General features: G+C 36.4%; 1 protein-coding gene across 18 annotated transcripts in view; it reads left to right on the top strand.

Moving 5' to 3' along the window:
* The window catches only part of LOC308555554 (uncharacterized protein), a 67,534-nt gene that overhangs the window by 22,263 nt on the left and 25,405 nt on the right, over positions 1 to 19,866 (top strand). For 9 of the 18 annotated variants that reach the window (XR_013998561.1, XR_013998562.1, XR_013998568.1 and 6 more), the window contains one exon: positions 11,853 to 12,087. The exons of the other annotated variants lie outside the window; for them this stretch is intronic. Coding sequence is in view for 6 of the 9 variants with exons in the window: in XM_081133960.1 (XP_080990086.1) it covers positions 11,853 to 12,087 (235 nt within the window). In the remaining 3 variants the exon portion in view is untranslated. The remainder of the gene's footprint in view (positions 1 to 11,852; positions 12,088 to 19,866) is intronic. 18 annotated transcript variants of the gene reach the window in all.

The following is a 19,866-nucleotide window of genomic DNA, read 5'->3' as shown; positions in this document are numbered from 1 at the left end:
TAAGTGACAAAGTGAACTAATGGTAAAATGGCAATCGGAACCCTGGTCTCCTGGCTCTTCCTGTCGCCCAGTTTAGGACCGAGCTTTCTCGGTACAGCAGGCACTCTCATAATGTTTCATTCAATGCTGTTTTGCTCTCATGTTTAGGAGATGCCATAGGAGCTTACCTCTTGTTTATATTACTCAGCCTGTGGTAAAATTGGTGGCCTATATGTTGGTTCGTGTGCAGTTGCAGAACCTATGGACAACATTAAGTGAGGACTTACTGTAATGAGACCCAAATGAGGAAGTCTTTTTGAAACTTTTAAGAATTTTTTAAAAGCATATTTAATTTATTCTGTCTTTCTTCAGAATTTCATTTCTATTGATGTTTCAAATGGGTCATTTGTTTTTCTCTTTACATTGCAGAGTCTATTTGATTGGTTATTCAGAAACAGATTTGCAATGATTTGTACATGGAGATATCTTTTAAATTTTCATTTCCTAATACTGTAAAAGGTGTTTTTTAGCCCCGTAAACATGATGCATACACATATACACACAACCCCAAAATTTCATTGTGTGTAGTCTCAAATAGCATAAAGTCATGGATTTTAATTGCATTATGGTTTTCTCCTCCTCATGAGATCCTGATGAATGGCTCTAAGAATTTACATGGAGGGTGGCTTAATAGTACATTTTCCAGATCATTTCTAAAGGATTAGAAGCCTTACACTTATCTTTGGAAGGTAAGGCTAAGAATCCTCTCGTATGCAGAATGCAAGTTTCATGGCATTCCTCAAGGTTAGTAGCTTAGTAGTATAATTTTGTTACACTTACTATACTTTCAACTCACAGTAAGCTCATAAGGTACATCTTAATAATTTTTAAAACAGTGAATTTGAACATGGAACTATAACTTCTGAGAATATATGTCAAATTACATGTTTTGCTCTATAATTTTGGGGACAGATTATTTTCTTGTTATATCAATAAAGCTTTCTTTTACAGGCATCCTTTCCATATAATAGACAATCATTCCTCTTTAATATGTTCATGATTAAATATCTTAGATGAATACAATAATTTTCTTAGAAATATATAAAACAATCCGTCAAAGCATTTACAATGATTTCTGTGGTTCCAAAATGTGTCCTTTATGGTTCCGTTTTGGATGTGAACTGTGTCTGATTGGTTTAGTCTTATGTCTTTATTGTAGTGTATCCTTAAGCAAATGGAATATTTGTAGACTATCTATTGCAATTGAAGATACATCATAATAAATCAGTGCTTCAATATCTTTTAAGGAAATGTACACAAGTGAATGAATACACACAGTCACATAAGTCTTTCATTTTAAAAAGTGTGTGGAATTTCTATCAGGAAAAATATTACAGAACAATTTGCCCACAAGTGACATGTGTTTGGATTGTCCTAAATTTTGTATCATATATCTTGTCTGCCATTCTCAGGCTAATGGCACTCTCATGGCAAGCCTGAGTACACTATTAAGCTCTAAACCCACACACGCACAAAGTGTGACTAAAGAGTGTATTAAAATACATACAGTTGAACCGAAAGGAAAATGATCATTTTTGCAACCATAAGATTAGAACAGAATGCCAAAACTAAAGGTCAGTTTTGGAATGAGCTCTCCTATAATGAAATTTATGAACAAGCATATATTATTATAAGGAAAGAAAAATCAATTATATATCAAAGTAGTGCTTTTAAAGAAGTACTTTAGTTTTCTTATAAAAAAAAAAAGAAAAGAAAAAGGAAAAAAATGCTTAAATATTTTTTAGGGTCCTAATCTTTGGTTTTCCAGGTTCTTTTTTACAGATGCTCCCTATGTAAAATGAAGGTGAACAGAAATAAAAAATAATAATATTTTTCAAGGGAAAACAAAGGGGAAGATCTTGTGTAAATACAGGAAAATCAAAGAGTCCAAATAGATAATCTAATTATATCGACTAGCAGAAGAGAAGATGCAGAGTAGCCTTTGAGCCTTTTGTTTTGGGGCTCAAAGCCTTTATTCCTGGTGATTGGTGGAATTACTTTGGTTACCAAGCACCTTGAACAAAATCTAAAATCAAATTAAATCAGAATGTTTGCAATTATGAACCACCTCTATTCAGAGTAGTCTTGTATTTATTTTCTTTAAATAGCAGAGAAATTATATGTGTTAAGTAATTCTTGAAGCATCATATCAAGTTTAGCTATTTCTTTTCTCAAAAATCAGAAGAAACAATGTATGTTTTTTCACTTCTGTGATATATTTTATTATAAAATATGACAGAAGCAACCAAGGGAAGAGAGGAGCGAAACCCCCAGAGACTTCCGATCTTCTTGGCTGACAGAAAAGTATCCCTTTTAGTAATTTTTCTTTCCTTGCTATATTTATTTTTTCTATGATCTGACTGAGTGCAGAGAAAGAAAAATACATTCTGTTTAGTGGTGTGTTTTTTAACTAAAAGAAAAGTTTGAAGTGCATGTACAAGATTATTTCCAGTATAATTTTTCTTTTATTTTTGAATAATAAATTTTTTGGACTTCGAGATCAGCATTCAGTCCATAGGTCACTAAGCATAAACTTGCCACTGGTGAAGCAAGCAGATTGTTGCAGACAATTAATGATAAATGTGAGGACAAGGGAAGGAAGGATTGGTATGAAGATTCCCAGACGACGCCTGTGGACCTTTGCCCAGGGGCGATGAGAGTAAAGGGACATGACTTTCTTCTATGGGTTGAACACACATACCTGGCCCCGCTTCCTCTTCTTAAGTGCTTGTAGCCCTGAAGACTTAGGGAAAAGGTGAACGAAGGACTTCTCACATTGGTATAAATATGCTTTATATTCTTCGATGGTTATAGAAGGAGGTAAGCTTTTCCTCTGCTTTCTCTACTCAATTCCAAGATTTGTACAGTGATATCACGGAAATTCGAAGTTTTATCTCACTTTTACACTCACTGTTAACTTGCCTAACTTGGTTCATCTCAGCATGTGTGCAGGTCAACTTTGACAAGTAATTTAGAAGGTTGTCATATTTGACAGGAAAGTTTTGATGATCATAGATTTTCCACTCTATTAATATTGTCAACTGGACTGTTTTCTGACATTCTCAAATAAATGTGAGCTGTGTTTACTATTATTCAAAAGACAGATCTCTCAACTGCTCTGAATGAAAAATGTTTCACTAGCTAGTGAGAATTTTTCAAGATATAAATGTTATATTCAGAAAATGTAGTGAGCTAGTCTTTAAAATTCCCTAATCTAATTAGAGATGTGTTACCCTGTCTTCAGCTCTATGAAATCAGCAATACTTTTTTAAAATCTCAAGTCTAGAAGATAGCTGCCTTTACGTATTTCCATTTTAAACCAGCAAGTATTTTTTCTAAAGGTAGAAATCTATAAGCACCATGGGGGACAATCTCATCTCTCTTCTCATCTCTCTCTCTTTCTATCTCTCTCTCTGGAATCTTTTGAGTGAGTTTTTAAATTAAGCAAATATAAAGCAGAAGCCTCTTCTGAAATGAAAGTTTATGTCAAAGTAGTTCCAGGAAGTTAATCTGTTTGTAAGAAAATGAAAGCGTAGTGGTTAAGAGCAGGCGCCTTACAGCCAGATAGCCTAGGTTTATAATTCTGTCTCTACTCCCTGTGACCTTGATCAAGTTGTGATAGCCTATTAGACATACTTGAGCAGAGCCAAGTACAAAAGGTCACTAGGGTGGAAAGCCCCAGGTGCCTAGCAAAGGACAATTGTAGGGTAGGACCTTGTCCCCCGGGTGACCTTTTCTCCCCTAGCAAACCAATGGTAATGCAGTTTGGACCCCCTCACCTTTCCTCCCTAGAAATAACATCTGGGCCTCAGTTGCATTTCAGCTCCAGGCCCAGAAAAGCAACAAAACCAGCCACAGCCGACCTCAGGACAAGCGGCCTTGGATAGCGACACCCCTGCTCTGACACTGACCAATCTATCAGTGGAGACCACAACCTGAAAGGTTACATCTGGAAAGCTGCTGAATATTATAATGAGATCTTCCCCATGGGACCTCCCCTAAGGTCTCCAGGCTTAAAACCCTTAGGACAGAGGACCCCTGACACTCTCCCTCCTGGGAGCAGCCCTCACCTTTCCCTTTCCCTTCACTTCCCTCTCCCCACCCCCAGGCGTGTTAGCTTCCTCACTCCCAAGCTCCAAGGCCCTTCCTTTGCCTCTATAACTTGTTTGCTAAGCTCATTTCTTCTAGGAATTACTTTTTATACCTCTGTGATTTAATAAATGTTCTCTTATAGTTGGAGTTTTGGCTCTGAATTCTTTCCCAGCCAGAACTCAAGTATGGAGGTTGAGGAACTCAGGTCAGGTCTGAACCCACGGGTCAGGCACCTGGAGCCAGTCCTGTCACCTATGACAAAGGTATATTACTTCTGTTTGCTTCAGTTTCCTCTACTGTAAAATGGGGATGCAAATGATACTACTTCATTAGGTTGCTATGAGAGACAAGTTATTATTTTTTTAATTTTATTCTTAAAACACTAAGAATTGTGCCTGGAATGCATAGGAAACACAATAAAAGCTCATTATATACACACATGATGTTATTAATTGATAAGATGTGCAAACTGGGTTTAGAGAAACAAGAAAGACTGGCTCCTATTCTTAGGGAGATTATAGATCATAGCCTGGGTGTAGGAAGTTGGTGTTTCTGAATAAACTGAGAGGAAGAGGGAGGAATGGGGTGGGAGGAGTGATAGAGAGAATAAATAAATAATTAGAAGCTATGAACATTTTCATAAAGAATTATAAGCATGGTGTTGAGTTAAGGGATACATCAGATACAGAAGGAAGAAACTGTTTAGGAGACCCAAAAGTAAAGACTCAAAAATACACTCTTCCTACCATGTTATACAAGATGGATCATTTTACCTTCAATGTTTCTGTGTCCTAACTTTTAAGTCATGTCTTTTTCAAGTAGCACATATATGGTATTTTTTTATTCAAGTTTGAAAATAATATTTAGATTATTATTCCCTTTATATTAAATGTAAGAAATGATATAGTTAGGTGTATATGTATAATTTTACTCAATGCTGTTTATTTATTCTACTTTTGTGCTACTTTTAAATTTCTCTCTTTGTATTACTTGCACTTTTAAAATATTTCAATTTCCCTGTATTACTGTTCCAGTGCTACAGCATTTTTTACATTAGTTTTGAAAAATTTTTGGCCATTATTGCTTCATATGCAGCTTCTACTTCATTCTCTCTCTGCTCTAAATTTTTTTGATTCCTTTAAAAATGACTTTCCAGCCCAGAAGGCGTGGCTCAGCGGTTGAGCATCAACCTAGGATCCAGGAGATGTGGTTTGATTCCCGGTCAGGGCACATGCCCGGGTTGCGGGCTCGATCCCCAGCCGGGGGCGTGCAGGAGGCAGCCCATCAACGACTTTCATCATTGATGTCTCTATTTCTCTCTCCTTCTCCCTTCCTCTCTCTGAAATCAATAAAAATATATATTAAAAAAAATGACTTTCCATGAAAAAAAGTATCTAGTTCAGCTTACAACAAATGTGATTTTTTTTCTCCTCAAGTTAATATATTTTAGAAGAGAGCAGAATTGCTTTATGAATAGTTACATTATTATCATAAAGAAATGTCATTTTAAGGATCAATTAATAAAACTCAATTAATGACTTTTTACTGCTTCATCATAAATAAAAATGTCAATTAGGAATTGTGATTGCATTTTAATTGTAAGTGCAGCTGTGAAGAAAACAATGACTACAATGAAGTGAGGGTTAGTACAGCTTGAGGCCACTGCCTTATTTTGTGCTAAGGCATCCGCATTTTTAACTGCCATTGCTTTTGCACCATTGGTGCAAATGCTGACGAAATTGAGAAGGTAAATGGCACTTTAGTATTATTATGAAAATGTTTTCCTCCTAGGTAGTATATATTTTAAGAAGCATTGTCTTGAGCTAATCAGGAACTGATCTGGCTTGAGGCAAGGCTGCAGGTTTTGTAAAGTACCTTTATCTTTGTTGCCCATTCTTCTTGGGTGTATGTAGCTAACCAGGGATTACAACAAGTCTGGAATGTGGCCTTGGGACCTGTTTCTTGTTGGGCCCTGAAGTTAAACTTCTGTCTCCTCATGCTATATAATTTTCTGTAATTCATTCTGGGTGATTCATTTTGGAAGCACTAGGTCTCTAATTTTTTTCTTTCACAAAGTTAAATTTGTCTATTGGGTTTTATTTTTAATAAAAAATCTATTTTTTATTTTATTTTTAGAAATTACATTAAAAATAAGGTATTCAGCCTGGCCAGGCATGGCTCAAAGGTTGAGCATTGACCTAGGATCCAGGCGATCGGAGTTCAATACCCGGGCAGGCCACATGCCCAGGTTGCGGGCTCGATCCCCAGTCGGGGGCGTGCAGGAGGCAGCCGATCAATGACTCTCTCATCACTGATGTTTCTCTCTCTCTCCCTCTCCCTTCCTCTCTCTGAAATCAATAAAGATATATTTTAAATAAATAAATAAGGTATCCATTCTTTACCTTCTAATCACTAAAAACATACTTTTTGTAAAGTCTCATTTTTTATTTATAGTTATGAGATTTCTATGTCTAATGACTCTCTCATGGTAATTCTTTTTCTTAAGTAAAGAGTGATATTTTCTCTGCATGCGCTTCATTTGGGTATCTTATTTCTGGTAGTCCTTTGTTTATTTGGATAGTAAAACTTTTAGTAAAAAACATTGTATTTATTTTTTGCCAATGTTTTTGGTTTCTTCCCTTTCCCAAACCCATTTATCTTAATTTTATGAATTGATGTTTTACCTTCAAAGTGTATTTAAATGCAGACCTCATACTTTGCATGAGTCAAGATTTGTCTCACTTTTACTCAGATATCTTTTAAATACTTACTTGCCTATGTAGAAATCAAGAGAGGGCATTAGTAGTTTTTTCTCCACTCCTTCCTTCCTTCCTTCCTTCCTTCCTTCCTTCCTTCCTTCCTTCCTTCCTTCCTTCCTTCCTTCCTTCCTTCCTTCCTTCCTTCCTTCCTCCCTTCCTCCCTTCCTCCCTTCCTCCCTTCCTCCCTTCCTTCCTCTCTTTCTTTCTTATAGGGAGAGTATCACTTTTGGCTTTGCGTAAACCTCTCAGACTCATGGCTGTTCCAGTTACTGTCTCCATCTTTCTGAGCAATTAAAACACAATTCAGTATCTCCTAAGTCAATGAAGTCGAATCTCTCTGACCAACCATGGGGCCAGCTCCTTCTCACTATAGAAGCTTTGAATTCCCCCCGTACTTTGCTAATTTATTTCTTTTTAATTTTTATTCTTTGTGTTTTTTCTTTCTTTTTCCTTTCCCTCCCAAATTTAACTCTGTATTTTAAAACTCTTTCATCTCAAATTTTATTCAGAATATCTATTTACATTTAGATTGAGGCAGAGCTTGTTCAGTTAGTTTAGTGTGCCATGTTGATGGAAGTCTTATTTACAGCTACATTTCAGTAGTTATTTGGCCTATATCATGTGGCTTTGCAGGCCTGAGGCAAGTTGCTTGCATCCCGTCTGGACTACTTCTATAACACACTGTTATAGGACATGAAAAATACAATCTGCATGAATAACTCCAGCATTAAGTCAATTACTGAATTTTGTAATAGCTTCCAGGAAGCAATATTATACTACTGGTGGTAGGCAGAATAATGCCCACCTCCCAAAGAGGCCCATGTCCAAACCCCTGGAAACTCTGAATAGGTTAGGGTACGTGGCAATAGGGGAATGAAGGTTACAGGTGGAATTAAGTTTGCTAATCAGTTGACCTTAAAAAACAATTATCCTGATTATTCTGATGGGCCCTATGAAACCACTAAGGTTGTTTAAATGTGGAAGAGGGAGGAAAAAGAGTCAGAAAAGGTGTGATAAAATAAGCAAGGCTGGGATCATGTTAGGCAAATATTCAACCTGCCAATGCCGACTTTAAAGACAGAAGAAGGCCATGAGCCAAGGAAAGTAGGCAACCTCTAAAAGTTGGAAAAGGTGAGAAATGGATTGTTTTCCTAGTCTCTAGAAAGGTACTCAGTCCTGCTAACATCTTGATTTGAGGCCAGTGAGACCCATGTCAGACTCCTGTCCTGTAGAACTGTAAGATATTAAAGTTGTGTTCTTTTAAGACATTACATCATGAGAATGTACTATAGCAGCAATAAAGAAATAATACACTGCCAATCCCCAGATTTCAGAGTAGTTTTATATGTTTATGATGTAGAAAATTAAGGATGATTTGTAAGAGTTGAGCAATATCTTTCTCAAAATCTGACCATCTGCAGGACTGGAACTCTGCCGGATTTTAGAGTATGGTTACTACAGTATCCGGTTTGTACGTAGGCAGTGAAGAGGAGGAACACCTTCTTCTGTGTCCGTAAAGCTGATCCATTATAGATGTGAAAGAGGGATTAGATATTGTGCTTTTTAAAATTTTTTATTAAATTTATCGGAGTAACTGGAGAAGATGATCATATTGGTTTCAAGTGTACATTTCTATGATACATGATCTGCATATTGCGCTGTGTGCCCACCACCCACAGTCAGATCATCTTCCATCACCATATATTTGGCCCCCTTTAGAGATATTGTTTTCTTAATGAAAGTCCTAGATATTCTAATTTAGGGAAACTATTTAAATGTTAGTTTTTGTTTTTGTTCTTTTTGAAAAAGAGCAAATCTTCCCCTCCCCGAGATATTTTAGTGGGTCTCTAGGGGAGGACTGTCAAAAAGCTGTTCCCTTGTTATAGTTTCAATTTTGAATTCAATATTTCTCACAATGCCCATCGAAGTGGCATGCTAAGTAACATCAGTGTGGGCCTGGGGCTTGGCATAAACTGTCAAACGACAGAACCAAAACAATTTAGTAACAAGTTTGATGTCCTTTATTCAAGCGAAACAACCCATGGGCTGGGGAAGGGCTGTGCCTCATGAGCAATGGCTGGCCTCACCCCAGGGATTTTGGGCAAGAGTGAGTTTGACAGGCAACGCAGGAACAGGGCATGGTTGGCTACGAGATCAGGGATTTCCTTATAATGCTAGCAGGTCCTAATTTTTTAGGGTCAGTAAGCTAGCTAAAGCTGAGTTGGAGGATTGTGACTGGTGTAGGTTAGGTTTTCTTCAGGCGGTTCCTGAAAGTGCAGGCTCACTTAGGTTTAGATTTGTGATCTGGGCCAGGCCAATGGGGTGGCCTCCATTCTGTGGGTCTTCATGTAGGAATTAACTTTATCAAAGTGTATCTTTTATCATAATTCTGGCAGACTAATTTGCATCAGTATGTAATCAGAGTCAAGGCTTGTTTTAATTCAGATTCTAAAGGAGATAAAATTAGTACATAAATTCTGACCTAAGAATGTGTGCAAGGCGTATTATCTCTTTCAAGATACTGAGGCATTTTTACATACTTATGTATCAAACAGTTAAAATAATTTTGACATTTTTATGTCTCTCTACCTGGAAAAACCTACAGCTTACCCCTCTGAAGTACTTGATTATTCCATCTCTGCCTCTCGCTCCCTCTCATTTATTAAGTGCCTTATGAGCAACTTGGGCATGGTCCATCACCTCTACATGTTTTTGTGGAGGACATCCATCAGTTACATTATTCCGATTAAATGTGTGCTTGTAGATTGGAAAAGAAAAATGTTCTTTTTTATTTCTAATGTTTTAAGAAGACAGTGAGGTTCAGACTATGGCTCTAGATCACTTTTATTTTCTTTTTTAAAAGGTAGGAAAATAAATATTTTTGGTAATGTAAATGTTATATTTCTTTATGCATGGAATGTGGTCTTCTAAATTAAATGTGCCCCAATGAACTAAAATGTTAGAATATTCTAGTTTGTATTATTAATTGATTAGTAGCCCATTCAACTATTACTTTAATTATATCAATGACTCATTAACTTTGCCCTTTTTGAATTCACTGGCGGCACAGCAGATTTTTGAAGGACTATTTCTGGTTTCATGGACATTTGTAGTGACCACAATTCCTTTAGTCACTTACTCTCTTTCATGATACTTTCTTTATTGGCTCAAAAGGGACAATATCTTCAGTATTTATATTCGAGTATTTTGAACACAGATATTGGAGTCACAGCCCTCTTAGCATGCTACATTATAATAATTCACATGGTAAATGATGCCGTTAAATTTTAAATTAAGTTTTCTATTCATGAGTTCAGCAGGATCATCTTCCAGCTTAAGAGGAAAGTAGAAATCCTGTCCGCTGCAAATATTTTTTAAAGAAACAAAAGATCAAAAGAAGAAAACAACAGTAAAGTTGGCCTTAAGTTGATTTATGTTTTGAACCAGACGTGAGTAAACAGAAGCAGTAATTATAGTTTATAGATAATTCAAAACAAAGTAAACATTATTTATTATTGCTTTTCAATTATGCATATTTTCAAACTTATTGCTTGTTGATTATTTCACAGTCATGTTACATTAGTATATTTAGACTAGTTCTCACATTAAAACCAATTAAAACATGTGGATTAAATTTGAATTTCCATTTTATTTCAACTGCAATAAATGTTCTGAACAATCTTCATATTTCCCTTTAAAATAAAACATTAATCTCAGCTACAAAGTACTAATTAGTGTATAATGCTTTCAGCACTTTAGAAATTTTCTAATCACATATCATTTTTTTCACATTATATTATTAGGAAAATCATTCAAATACTATTTTAGTGCATTGAAGTTTATGAGATTTGTTATTAACTATGGCTACCTTATCTGTGAAACATAGTCCCAGAATGTCAGTGGAGCTCTGAAAAACAAATCTCTGTAGACAAATGTTCATATGTTAGAAGCAAAGGTATTTTTTATTTGCAAATAGGCCAAACATTAAACTCATAAAACATATTTCTTGCTGAATAAAATATTTTTAATGATACTTATATGTAGAAGCAGATGACATTGTATTTGTCAGATTTCTTGATTTCAAAAACAAAATAATTCTGATTACCTTGAATAAAATAGTAATTTTTAGAAAAGTGTGTTTTAGTTTGTTAGGTCATGGAATTTCATGGAGTGTTGTAGAACTAAGCTTGGACAAAGATCAATGTCAGTAGGACAAGCCAGGGACTTTGCCTGATTAGGACATCACTACTGGTTCTATTTTTAATTGATTCTTATTGCTGCTGCTGTTGCCCTGGACACTCGACACAATCTCTAATTTGAGTCTATATCTTTGCATAAGTTTCTCAGACTTCAAATTTCAGACCTTCAGTGAGAAGAATCTGAGTGTCCTTCACGTGGACCAAAGACACTCCATTCTCTACCCGCCAACCTTCTCTGGCCTTGTCTCCTTCAGGAGAAATGACCAACCAAATGTATTGCCTGAAATTCTCACAGAGGGAGGATTTTCCTTCTCCACTGTCCTTTAGAGCCACAGGGATGTGGTGGTACTTCTGCGGACTTTTATGTGTGGCCCATCTTTAAACTGGATTTGAATTTGGGGACTCATGGGGCCATGGTTGTGATTTAAGGAGTAGATAGCCATGCAGCAAGTACAGATGGCACTGAGCGCGAGCCAGCTCCTCCTGCACCTTAGCTGCGCCTGCAGGGCCTGCTTGGGCTCTGTTCTTTGTATAGTACTTCCACTCGCTGTTGGAGCACTGTTGGTTATGCCTATCTATATAATAAGTGACTCTAATAACACCTATTTGATAAGGACAGCTTAGCTCACACAGTCCTTGGTTCAGTCTCTACTGAACAAGGAAGCCGTGAACCAATAATTAAATTAAAACTATTTGACATAAGGATTTGGATTTATTCTGACATCAAAGTTACATTTATTGTGGTTCTTTCTTGCATGTGCAGTACAGTGGTGCCTCGGTTTCCAAACGTGATCCGTTCAGGGAGACCGTTCGTGTTCTGAAATGCTCGAAAACCGAGGGATCCACAGCCGACATCTGGGCCTCAGGACCTTGCCCTCCGCAGAAGCCGTGGGGTGTGTTCGACTTCCGAGGCAGGTTCGAAAACCGAAGCGTTTCCACCCGGCTTCAGGGCGCTCGTAAACTGAGGTGCTCGTCAACGGAGACGTTAGAAAACCGAGGTACTGCTGTATTGTATTTTGGGAGAGATCTCCACTGTAGAATTAGAACTAGGTAACAAAGACTGGGTGTGAGTTCTGCTTTAGTTATTAATTTGCTAGTTGACATTGGCCAATTAACTTGACTATATTCTTATTATTAAAGTAAGTTTTCTCATCATACTTGTGGCTCTCTCATACTTCTTTCAGGATTGTCTGTTTAATCATTGAAAAAATATTGGGCATGTTCTTTGATTCTCACTGTCATTTTTCCCCCCCCTGTTTAATTTGGGTAATTAGAGAAAATAGCAGTTTGAATGCAGCTTTCATAGATCAAGACATTTCTGAGTAAGAACAAACCATGAGTAATAGAACAAACAAATTAAACAAACAACTAGACAAACTGGGCGGACTTAGCCTGAGTAGCTACCTAAAATCTTCACTAAGTAACAGAGGCATTAGGAGCTGCTGGATAATTTTTACATATATGTATTTTCTTTGTTCAGTTTTGTAAGTACAATTGTGTTCTCTTCAGAAATGTAATTTTCCATTCATTTACTTCCCTTTTGCATTTCTTCTATGATCTGTTAGAACCTCTCTAGATTGATGTTAATTTTATGAACCTGTAGAAGCTAATCATAAGGAACCCATTTAAGGGAGAGGCCCATGGTACATGGTGGACAGATCAGTAAGGAGCAATAGCAGAGTTTTTCATGTCATGCATCAGAATGACCGCCCTTTTCTATTGAATAAATCAAGTCTGCAGCGGAGGCTTGAGAGGAGAGACACTCCCCACTGAGCTGGAAAGGGTAAATGCAGAGGAAATTACGCGTTTGACTCTGTGCAAGTGAAATCAGTGGTTTACAATGTGCACTTGGTCAAACATAAAGATAAAAATGCTTGTTATTTGGGTAACACAAATAGATACTAGTTATTAGTATCAATCTAATGTTAAGTTTCTTTTAAGAACAAAGAAAAACTGTTCTAAATGTGAAATCAAAATTGAGACCTAATTAGAGAATACCGCTGGGAAATTTAATAAATACAAATAAAAGGAAAAAGAATTTTCTGAATAGCCAGTATAAATTAGAGTTCTTGTCAGAAACTAACATCTAATCAGATAAGTGAAGAACGGAATGGGGCATGTAATGAAATGTGGCATATTTCTGGATGTGATAACTTCAGTTTTATGTTAAAATTAAATCAACTATTATTATTATTATCAAATAAGCAATACCATGAATTCTATTGTCACATCAAACTATAGATAGTCAACTACCTTTAGGTATTTAAGCTTCATAATAACATTATGATAAACGCATCCTTTTGAATATTTCTAGAAAAGGAGGCAAAGGGTAATGTGCTTGTTATATAAAACAACAATTTATAAAAAAAATCATAGCTTTATTTATTCAATGTCAAAATTACCTTTATGCCCAACAATATTGCTGTTATTTAAAATAGCAGCTTATTAAAATATGTATCTTCTTTGTAATAAGTGTATTGAACAACATAAGCTCTCTCTGATATTATGCTGGGTTACTTCTCCATTCCCTCGTCAGCATTACCAGTCTCCAGCAGCGAAGCCTCTTACATAATATTTCATACAGACCAGGTTCACATCGCCACCAATAGCGACAGTAAAGCAACAGCCAACATTTACGGGACTTTTTTACTAAGTTTTGGTCACTGTGTAAGTGCTTTACAGTAACTCTTCTCACAACAGTATTGTAAAGCAGCGATGTTCAGCCTTCTTTATCTCATGGCACATAAGCTGATTACTAAAATTCTGCAGCACACCAAAAATATATTTTTACCAATTTGACAGAAAGATAGTTATAATTTTGATTCATTCACACTGGACAGCGATTGTTGTGTTGACTGTTGTCTTTTTTTTTATTTGGCACTCTAAGGGAAAAGAGGTCAGTGCCCCTGATTAAATAGTCAGGTAGTGCATGTTTTAAAAATTGTTGCAGCGCACAGGTTGAAAATCGCTGCTGTAATGTGATTTCTATTGAAATTGTGACTCAGAGAAATGGAGTGAATTGTGGATTGAACAAGGTCATACAACTGCTGTGAGACTAGGGTCTAAAGGCAGGAGCCTGACTCCAGAATCACCGTCCCTCTTATATCACAACTGAACTTTTACCCTGTATTTCAGTTTCTACTCCTGCATAGCAAACCATCCCTAAACTTAGTGGTTCTAAAGAACAAAGCAATTGATTATTTCTCTTGATGTTATGGGTTGACTGGTGCTATGGACTGAAAGTTTGTCTTCCCCTAAAATGCATATGTTGAAAACTAATCCAAAATGTAATGATATTAGGATGTGGGCTTTTGGGAGGTGTTTATGTCATGAGGATGGAATTCTCAAGAATGGAATTAGTGCCCTTATTGAAGAGCGCCCTGGGAGCTGCCCTTTCTCTTTACCATGTGAGGACACAGCGAGATGGCCTTCTGTGAAGCGGGAAGCAGGCCTTCACCAGATCCCAAATCTGCTTTGCCTCGATCTTGGGCTTCCTGGCCTTCAAAACTGTAAGAAAGATATTTTTGTTATTTATAAGCCATCCAATCTGTTATTCTGCTCTAGCAGCCTGAACAGACTGAGCCAGCTGGACTCAGATCTCCTGCTTCACATGGTGCCAGCTGGGACTGTGGTCTTCTGGAGGCTCCACTGGACAGTGCCGTCTGAAAGGGCTCGCTCAACACGGCCGGTGGGGGTGCTGGCTGTTGGCTGGACGTTTAGCTTAGGTTGCCAATAAGAGCCCCTTGACTGTCCTCGACACAGCCTCCCTGCCTGCTTTGGAATTCTCTCTGCATAATGGGTGGGTTCCAAGAGAAACTTTTTTTAAAATTAATTAATTTTATTTTTCTTATTTTTTATTTTTTTCAACACCATTTATCCCCTTATGCGTTCTTCCACCTTCACTCACCCCACCTCCCACCCTGCCATCACCTCACTGCTGCCGATGTCCATGAGTCCTCTCTCTCTTTTTTCTTTTATGCTCAACCCCTTTCTCCCCCATCCCAACATCTCCCCACTGCTCCTAAGAGCTGTCCACCTGCTCCCTATCTATGAGTCTGTCTCTATTTTGCTTGGTAGTTCAATTTGTTCTCTTAAATTCCACATGTGAGTGAAATCATATGGTACTTTTATTTCTCTGACTGGCTTATTTTATTTAGCATAATGTTTTCCAGGTCTACCCATGCTATTGCAAAGGGTAAAATTTTCTTCCTTTTTATGACAGAGTGGTATTCCATTGTGTAAATGTACCACAGCTTTTTTATCCACTCATCTACTGGTGGACACTCGGGCTCCCCAAGAGGAAACTTTTAAACATATGAAAGCAAGAGCTGCAGATCTCTTTAAGACCAGTCTCATAAGTTATAGTGTCACTTCTATTGTGTACTAGTAGCCAGGGAAAGTTATGAATCCAACCCAGAATCAACGGAAGAGGAATACACTCCATGTATTTTTGGAGATGTGGCCAAAATTATGTGATCAGCTTAATCTAACAAGCTACTAATTTATTGTACTGTAGGTCATGTTGCTATCAATAAAAAATGAATTCAGTATTTATATTTTTGTATAATGAAGTTAAAAATCCCTTATAGATATATTTTAAAATATTGACTTCTGATCTTCATATACTATTAGAATCAGAAATACTAAAGTTACATAATACCATTATATTAACTAAACTTTTCATGACTATATTTAATGGGATCTTTGTTGGTTTATTGTCTGAAACATATTTGTTGTTGGAAAAAATAGATAGTTAAAAATATTCTGTGTCATCATGTTCTTAATTTTTAGTCTTAGTTTTCTAATCTACCATGTTATTTATATTAAGCCACTTCTTTTTTTACTTTTTTTCTTACTAACAATTTTTATGTTATATTTTTGGAATCTTTGGCAATTAAAATTTTAAAAATTGACCATATTTTATTTCACACAGTTGTCTAATTATAACCATCAAAAACACCATGAATAAAGGCTGAAAATGTACATGACTAGTTACTTAGTAACTATGACATGAAGATAAGACTTTACTCCATGTATTTCTTTATGACTTTAATTATTATTTAATTACTTTATATTATTATTTACAACTACTCTTTCATAATATTGCTCTTAATTCACCGAGAGCATGCCAATAAAACTGGGAGCTAATGTAATTTTTAGATGATGAGTAATGTGAAATAAAGATTTACAGTTATATATAATTGTAAGCAATATGGAAAAAAATCACACCTTTGATCTAAGTATTTTGAGAAAAAATAGCAGGAGAATAAAAAGGCTGCTAAGTAGAGTTTAAAATAATCAAATGGCCTGGCTGGGTGTGGCTCAGCAGTTGAGTATGGACCTAGGATCCAGGAGATCGAGGTTTGATTCCCCGTCAGGGCACATGCCTGGGTTGCGGGCTCGATCCCCAGTAGGGGGCGTGCAGGAGGCAGCTGATCAATGACTCTCTCATCATTGATGTTTCTCTCTCTCTCCCTATCCCTTCCTCCCTCTGAAATCAGTAAAGATATATTTAAAAAATAATAATAGTAAAATGAAATAAAATAAAATAACCAAATGGGTATTATGTAAGCATGTTGTCGTAACACGGGCTGGTGATTTCCTAAATTGAGCTCACTGCCTTCAAATTCTTAAGCTAAATATTATCTTTAAAAGTCTATCACATTGAGACATAACCAATTTTTGTTTAACTCTTTTTTGAAATTTATGTAAGCACTGATTGCCTGCACTTCCCTTTACATTTTAAATATATGTAATATTATTTAAAACATATTGATCATGTAGTTTTACAGGATCTCTATGGGGAGTTTTGTATTGATCATTGAATTTATTATACATAAAAAAACTCAAGGGAGAGCTCTTATTAATTACAACCATTATAAAGATGGGGATATTTAGGCTCAGAAAGTTAAATAAATTATCTAACATCACCCATCTAGAAGTGTTGGAGGCTAAATTTGATCTTCTAACTTCTTGTCTCTAAGCCCGTGCTTTTTAGACTATACTATTGTGTCCTGTATGAGTTATTAACTGTGATAATTCTTCCTACGGCATACACAATATTAGTCTATTTCTTTGCATATTTTCTATGTGTCAGGCACTGTTCATACAATGAGCGAACAGTTATGAGCAAAATAGATGTGATTACGGTTGTGGCCTTATGGGCTTTTCAGGTTAGTAGCATATAAAGCCACTAAGCAAACATATCTCTCCATATCAAAATTTGTTAAAGAAAAAGAAACAGACCACTTCCAGACCAGGTAACAGGAAACCGACAGCCTTTCCTAGTGAATATTTACTTGAGCTAAGATCTAAGGAAGGAAATTTAAAAAGCAGAAAAGCAGAATGGGCTTGAGATGAGTGCCAGCCAGTGAGAAAGCATATTAAAGCCTTGTTTGAGAGACAGCAATACTCAAGTAATTTAAATAAGATAGTCCACAAGAAGGTAAGAGCAAGATTATGTTATACATCATGCTAAATATTTAAATTTTAATCTGAAATCACTGGGAAGCCATTGATGTATTTTCAGGAGTGAGTGGCAACTGAGATTTGCATTTTTAAAACTCAGTACTGGCTCCATTGTAGAGAATGAAGGGAATAAAAACATGATTTTAAAGTTTGAGGTGTTTTTATTTATTCAAGTAGACATATGAAGGTACAGGACTTGATCAGAGGAGAGTGCTAGGCTATGAACAAGTATTTTGAAATAACTTGGAGAGTAGAAATGTTTATTGAAATTAAGGGAGTTGGAGGTTAGGAATAAAAATATGGGAGGCTATGTCTAATTGATAGGAACACCAATGTTTAATGAACAGGCTAAGATGACTGGGCCAACATTGGAGTAGGAAATTGGCCAAAACATGGGATGAAAGCGTGATGAAAATGACTTTTTAGTAGCAAAACAGAAAGAGTGCTTGAAGAAGAAAGGAAGTGGTTAACAATGTTGAATGCCATTGAGAAGGCAAGTGAGACAGGAAGGAAAGAGTAATTTGGATGGAATTATATAGAGGCATTGGTGGCTCTTTTTTGGAACAATTTTGACAGAAGCTTGGGGCCGAAGCCAAATTGGCGTGGATGGTAGGGTGAACACAAGGTGAGGAAAGAAATACAGGCAGAAAAGACCAACTCTTGCAGGACATAAATCTTATGAAGAGGATAAGAAAATTAGATTTATAGGTAAAAAAAGATGCCCTGTCAAAGAATTTTTAAAAGCTCCATAGAGGTATAACTGACTCACAATAAACTTCACATATTTAAAGTGTATTATTTGACAAGTTTTGAAATATGTGTACCCTTGTGAAACCATCACTCTCAATGTAATAAATAAAGTCATCAGCCCTCAAATTTCTCTATTCTGCCACTTTGTAGTATCTTATTTCTGCCCACCAACCCTTTACCCCATCTCAAGACAGCTACCTACTAGCTTTCTGTCAGTAATAGTTTTTTCAGATTCTAACATTTCCTATAAATGAAAACATATAGCATGTTAATATTATTTATCTGGCCTGTTAAATTTTACATAACTATTTTGAAAGGTGTGTTTTTGTGTGTATCAAAAGTTTACTCTATTTATTTCTGAGTAGTTTCCCATTATATGAATATACCACAATTTATTTTTGCATTTACCAGTTGTTGAACATGTGGGCCATTTCCAGTTTAGGGCTATTGCATACATGTTGTAAATATCCATGTGTAAATCTTTGTACGGCCACATGCTTTTATTTGCCTTGGGAAAGAGCTGGGATTAGTATGGCTGGGACATATGGGAAATGTTTAAACTTTTCAAAAAACTGCCAAACTTTCCACAGTGGTTGTACCATTTTCCATTCCCACTACTGATATTGAGAGATCTAGTTGCCCCACATCCTTACCAGCACTTGGAATGGTCATTCTCTAATGTTAGGCTTTCTAATGGATGTGGAGTGATATCTCTGTGGCTTTAATGTTCATTTTTGCTAGTCACGTTGACATCATCTTATATCTTTATTTGCCATCCCTATATCCTTTTAGGCAAGGTGTCCATTAAATATTATGACCATTAATTTTTTGCATTGTTTGCTTTCTTTCTTTCTTTTTTAAAAAATATGTCTTGCTCTGCCAGGCGTGGTTCAGTGGTTGAGCATCGACCTAGAATCCAGGTGATCGGGGTTCGATTCCCGGTCAGAGCACATGCCCAGGTTACGGGCTCCATCCCCAGTGGGGGCGTACAGAAGGCAGCCGATCAATGACTCATCATAGATGTTTCTCTCTCTCTCTCTCCTTTCCTCTCTCTGAAATCAATAAAGACATATTAAAAAAATAAAAAATAATAAAAATATGTCTTTATTGATTTCAGAAAGAAGAAGGGAGAAGGAGAGATAGAAACATCAATGATGAGAGAGTCATTGATCGGCTGCCTCCTGCACGCCCCCCACTGGGAATCGAGCCCACAACCCGGGCATGTGCCCTGACAAGGAATCAAACCATGATCTCCTGGATCATAGGCTGATGCTCAACCGCTGAGCCATGCCAGCTTGGCCAGTTTTTTTTTTTGAGTGACTCCTATACCCCATATTTTTGTACCTTTATCATACAAATGATATCTACATGTGTTATAAGCCCCATCATCAATATATTATTTCTGCTTAAAAAAAAAGTCAAATTATATATTAATGAAAATTTAGGGGGAAAAATTGTATTTATTTACATATTCACCTTTTTCCAGTGCTCTTACTTTTTTTGTTAAGATCCAGATTTCCATTTGGCATTATTTTTCTTGTGCATGGAGTAGCATTTCC

This window comes from Miniopterus schreibersii (assembly GCF_964146895.1).
Source record: "Miniopterus schreibersii genome assembly, chromosome: 4".
NCBI lineage: Eukaryota > Metazoa > Chordata > Mammalia > Chiroptera > Miniopteridae > Miniopterus > Miniopterus schreibersii.
Note: the sequence above shows the minus strand (reverse complement) of the source record. Positions and strands in the feature narration are given on the sequence as shown.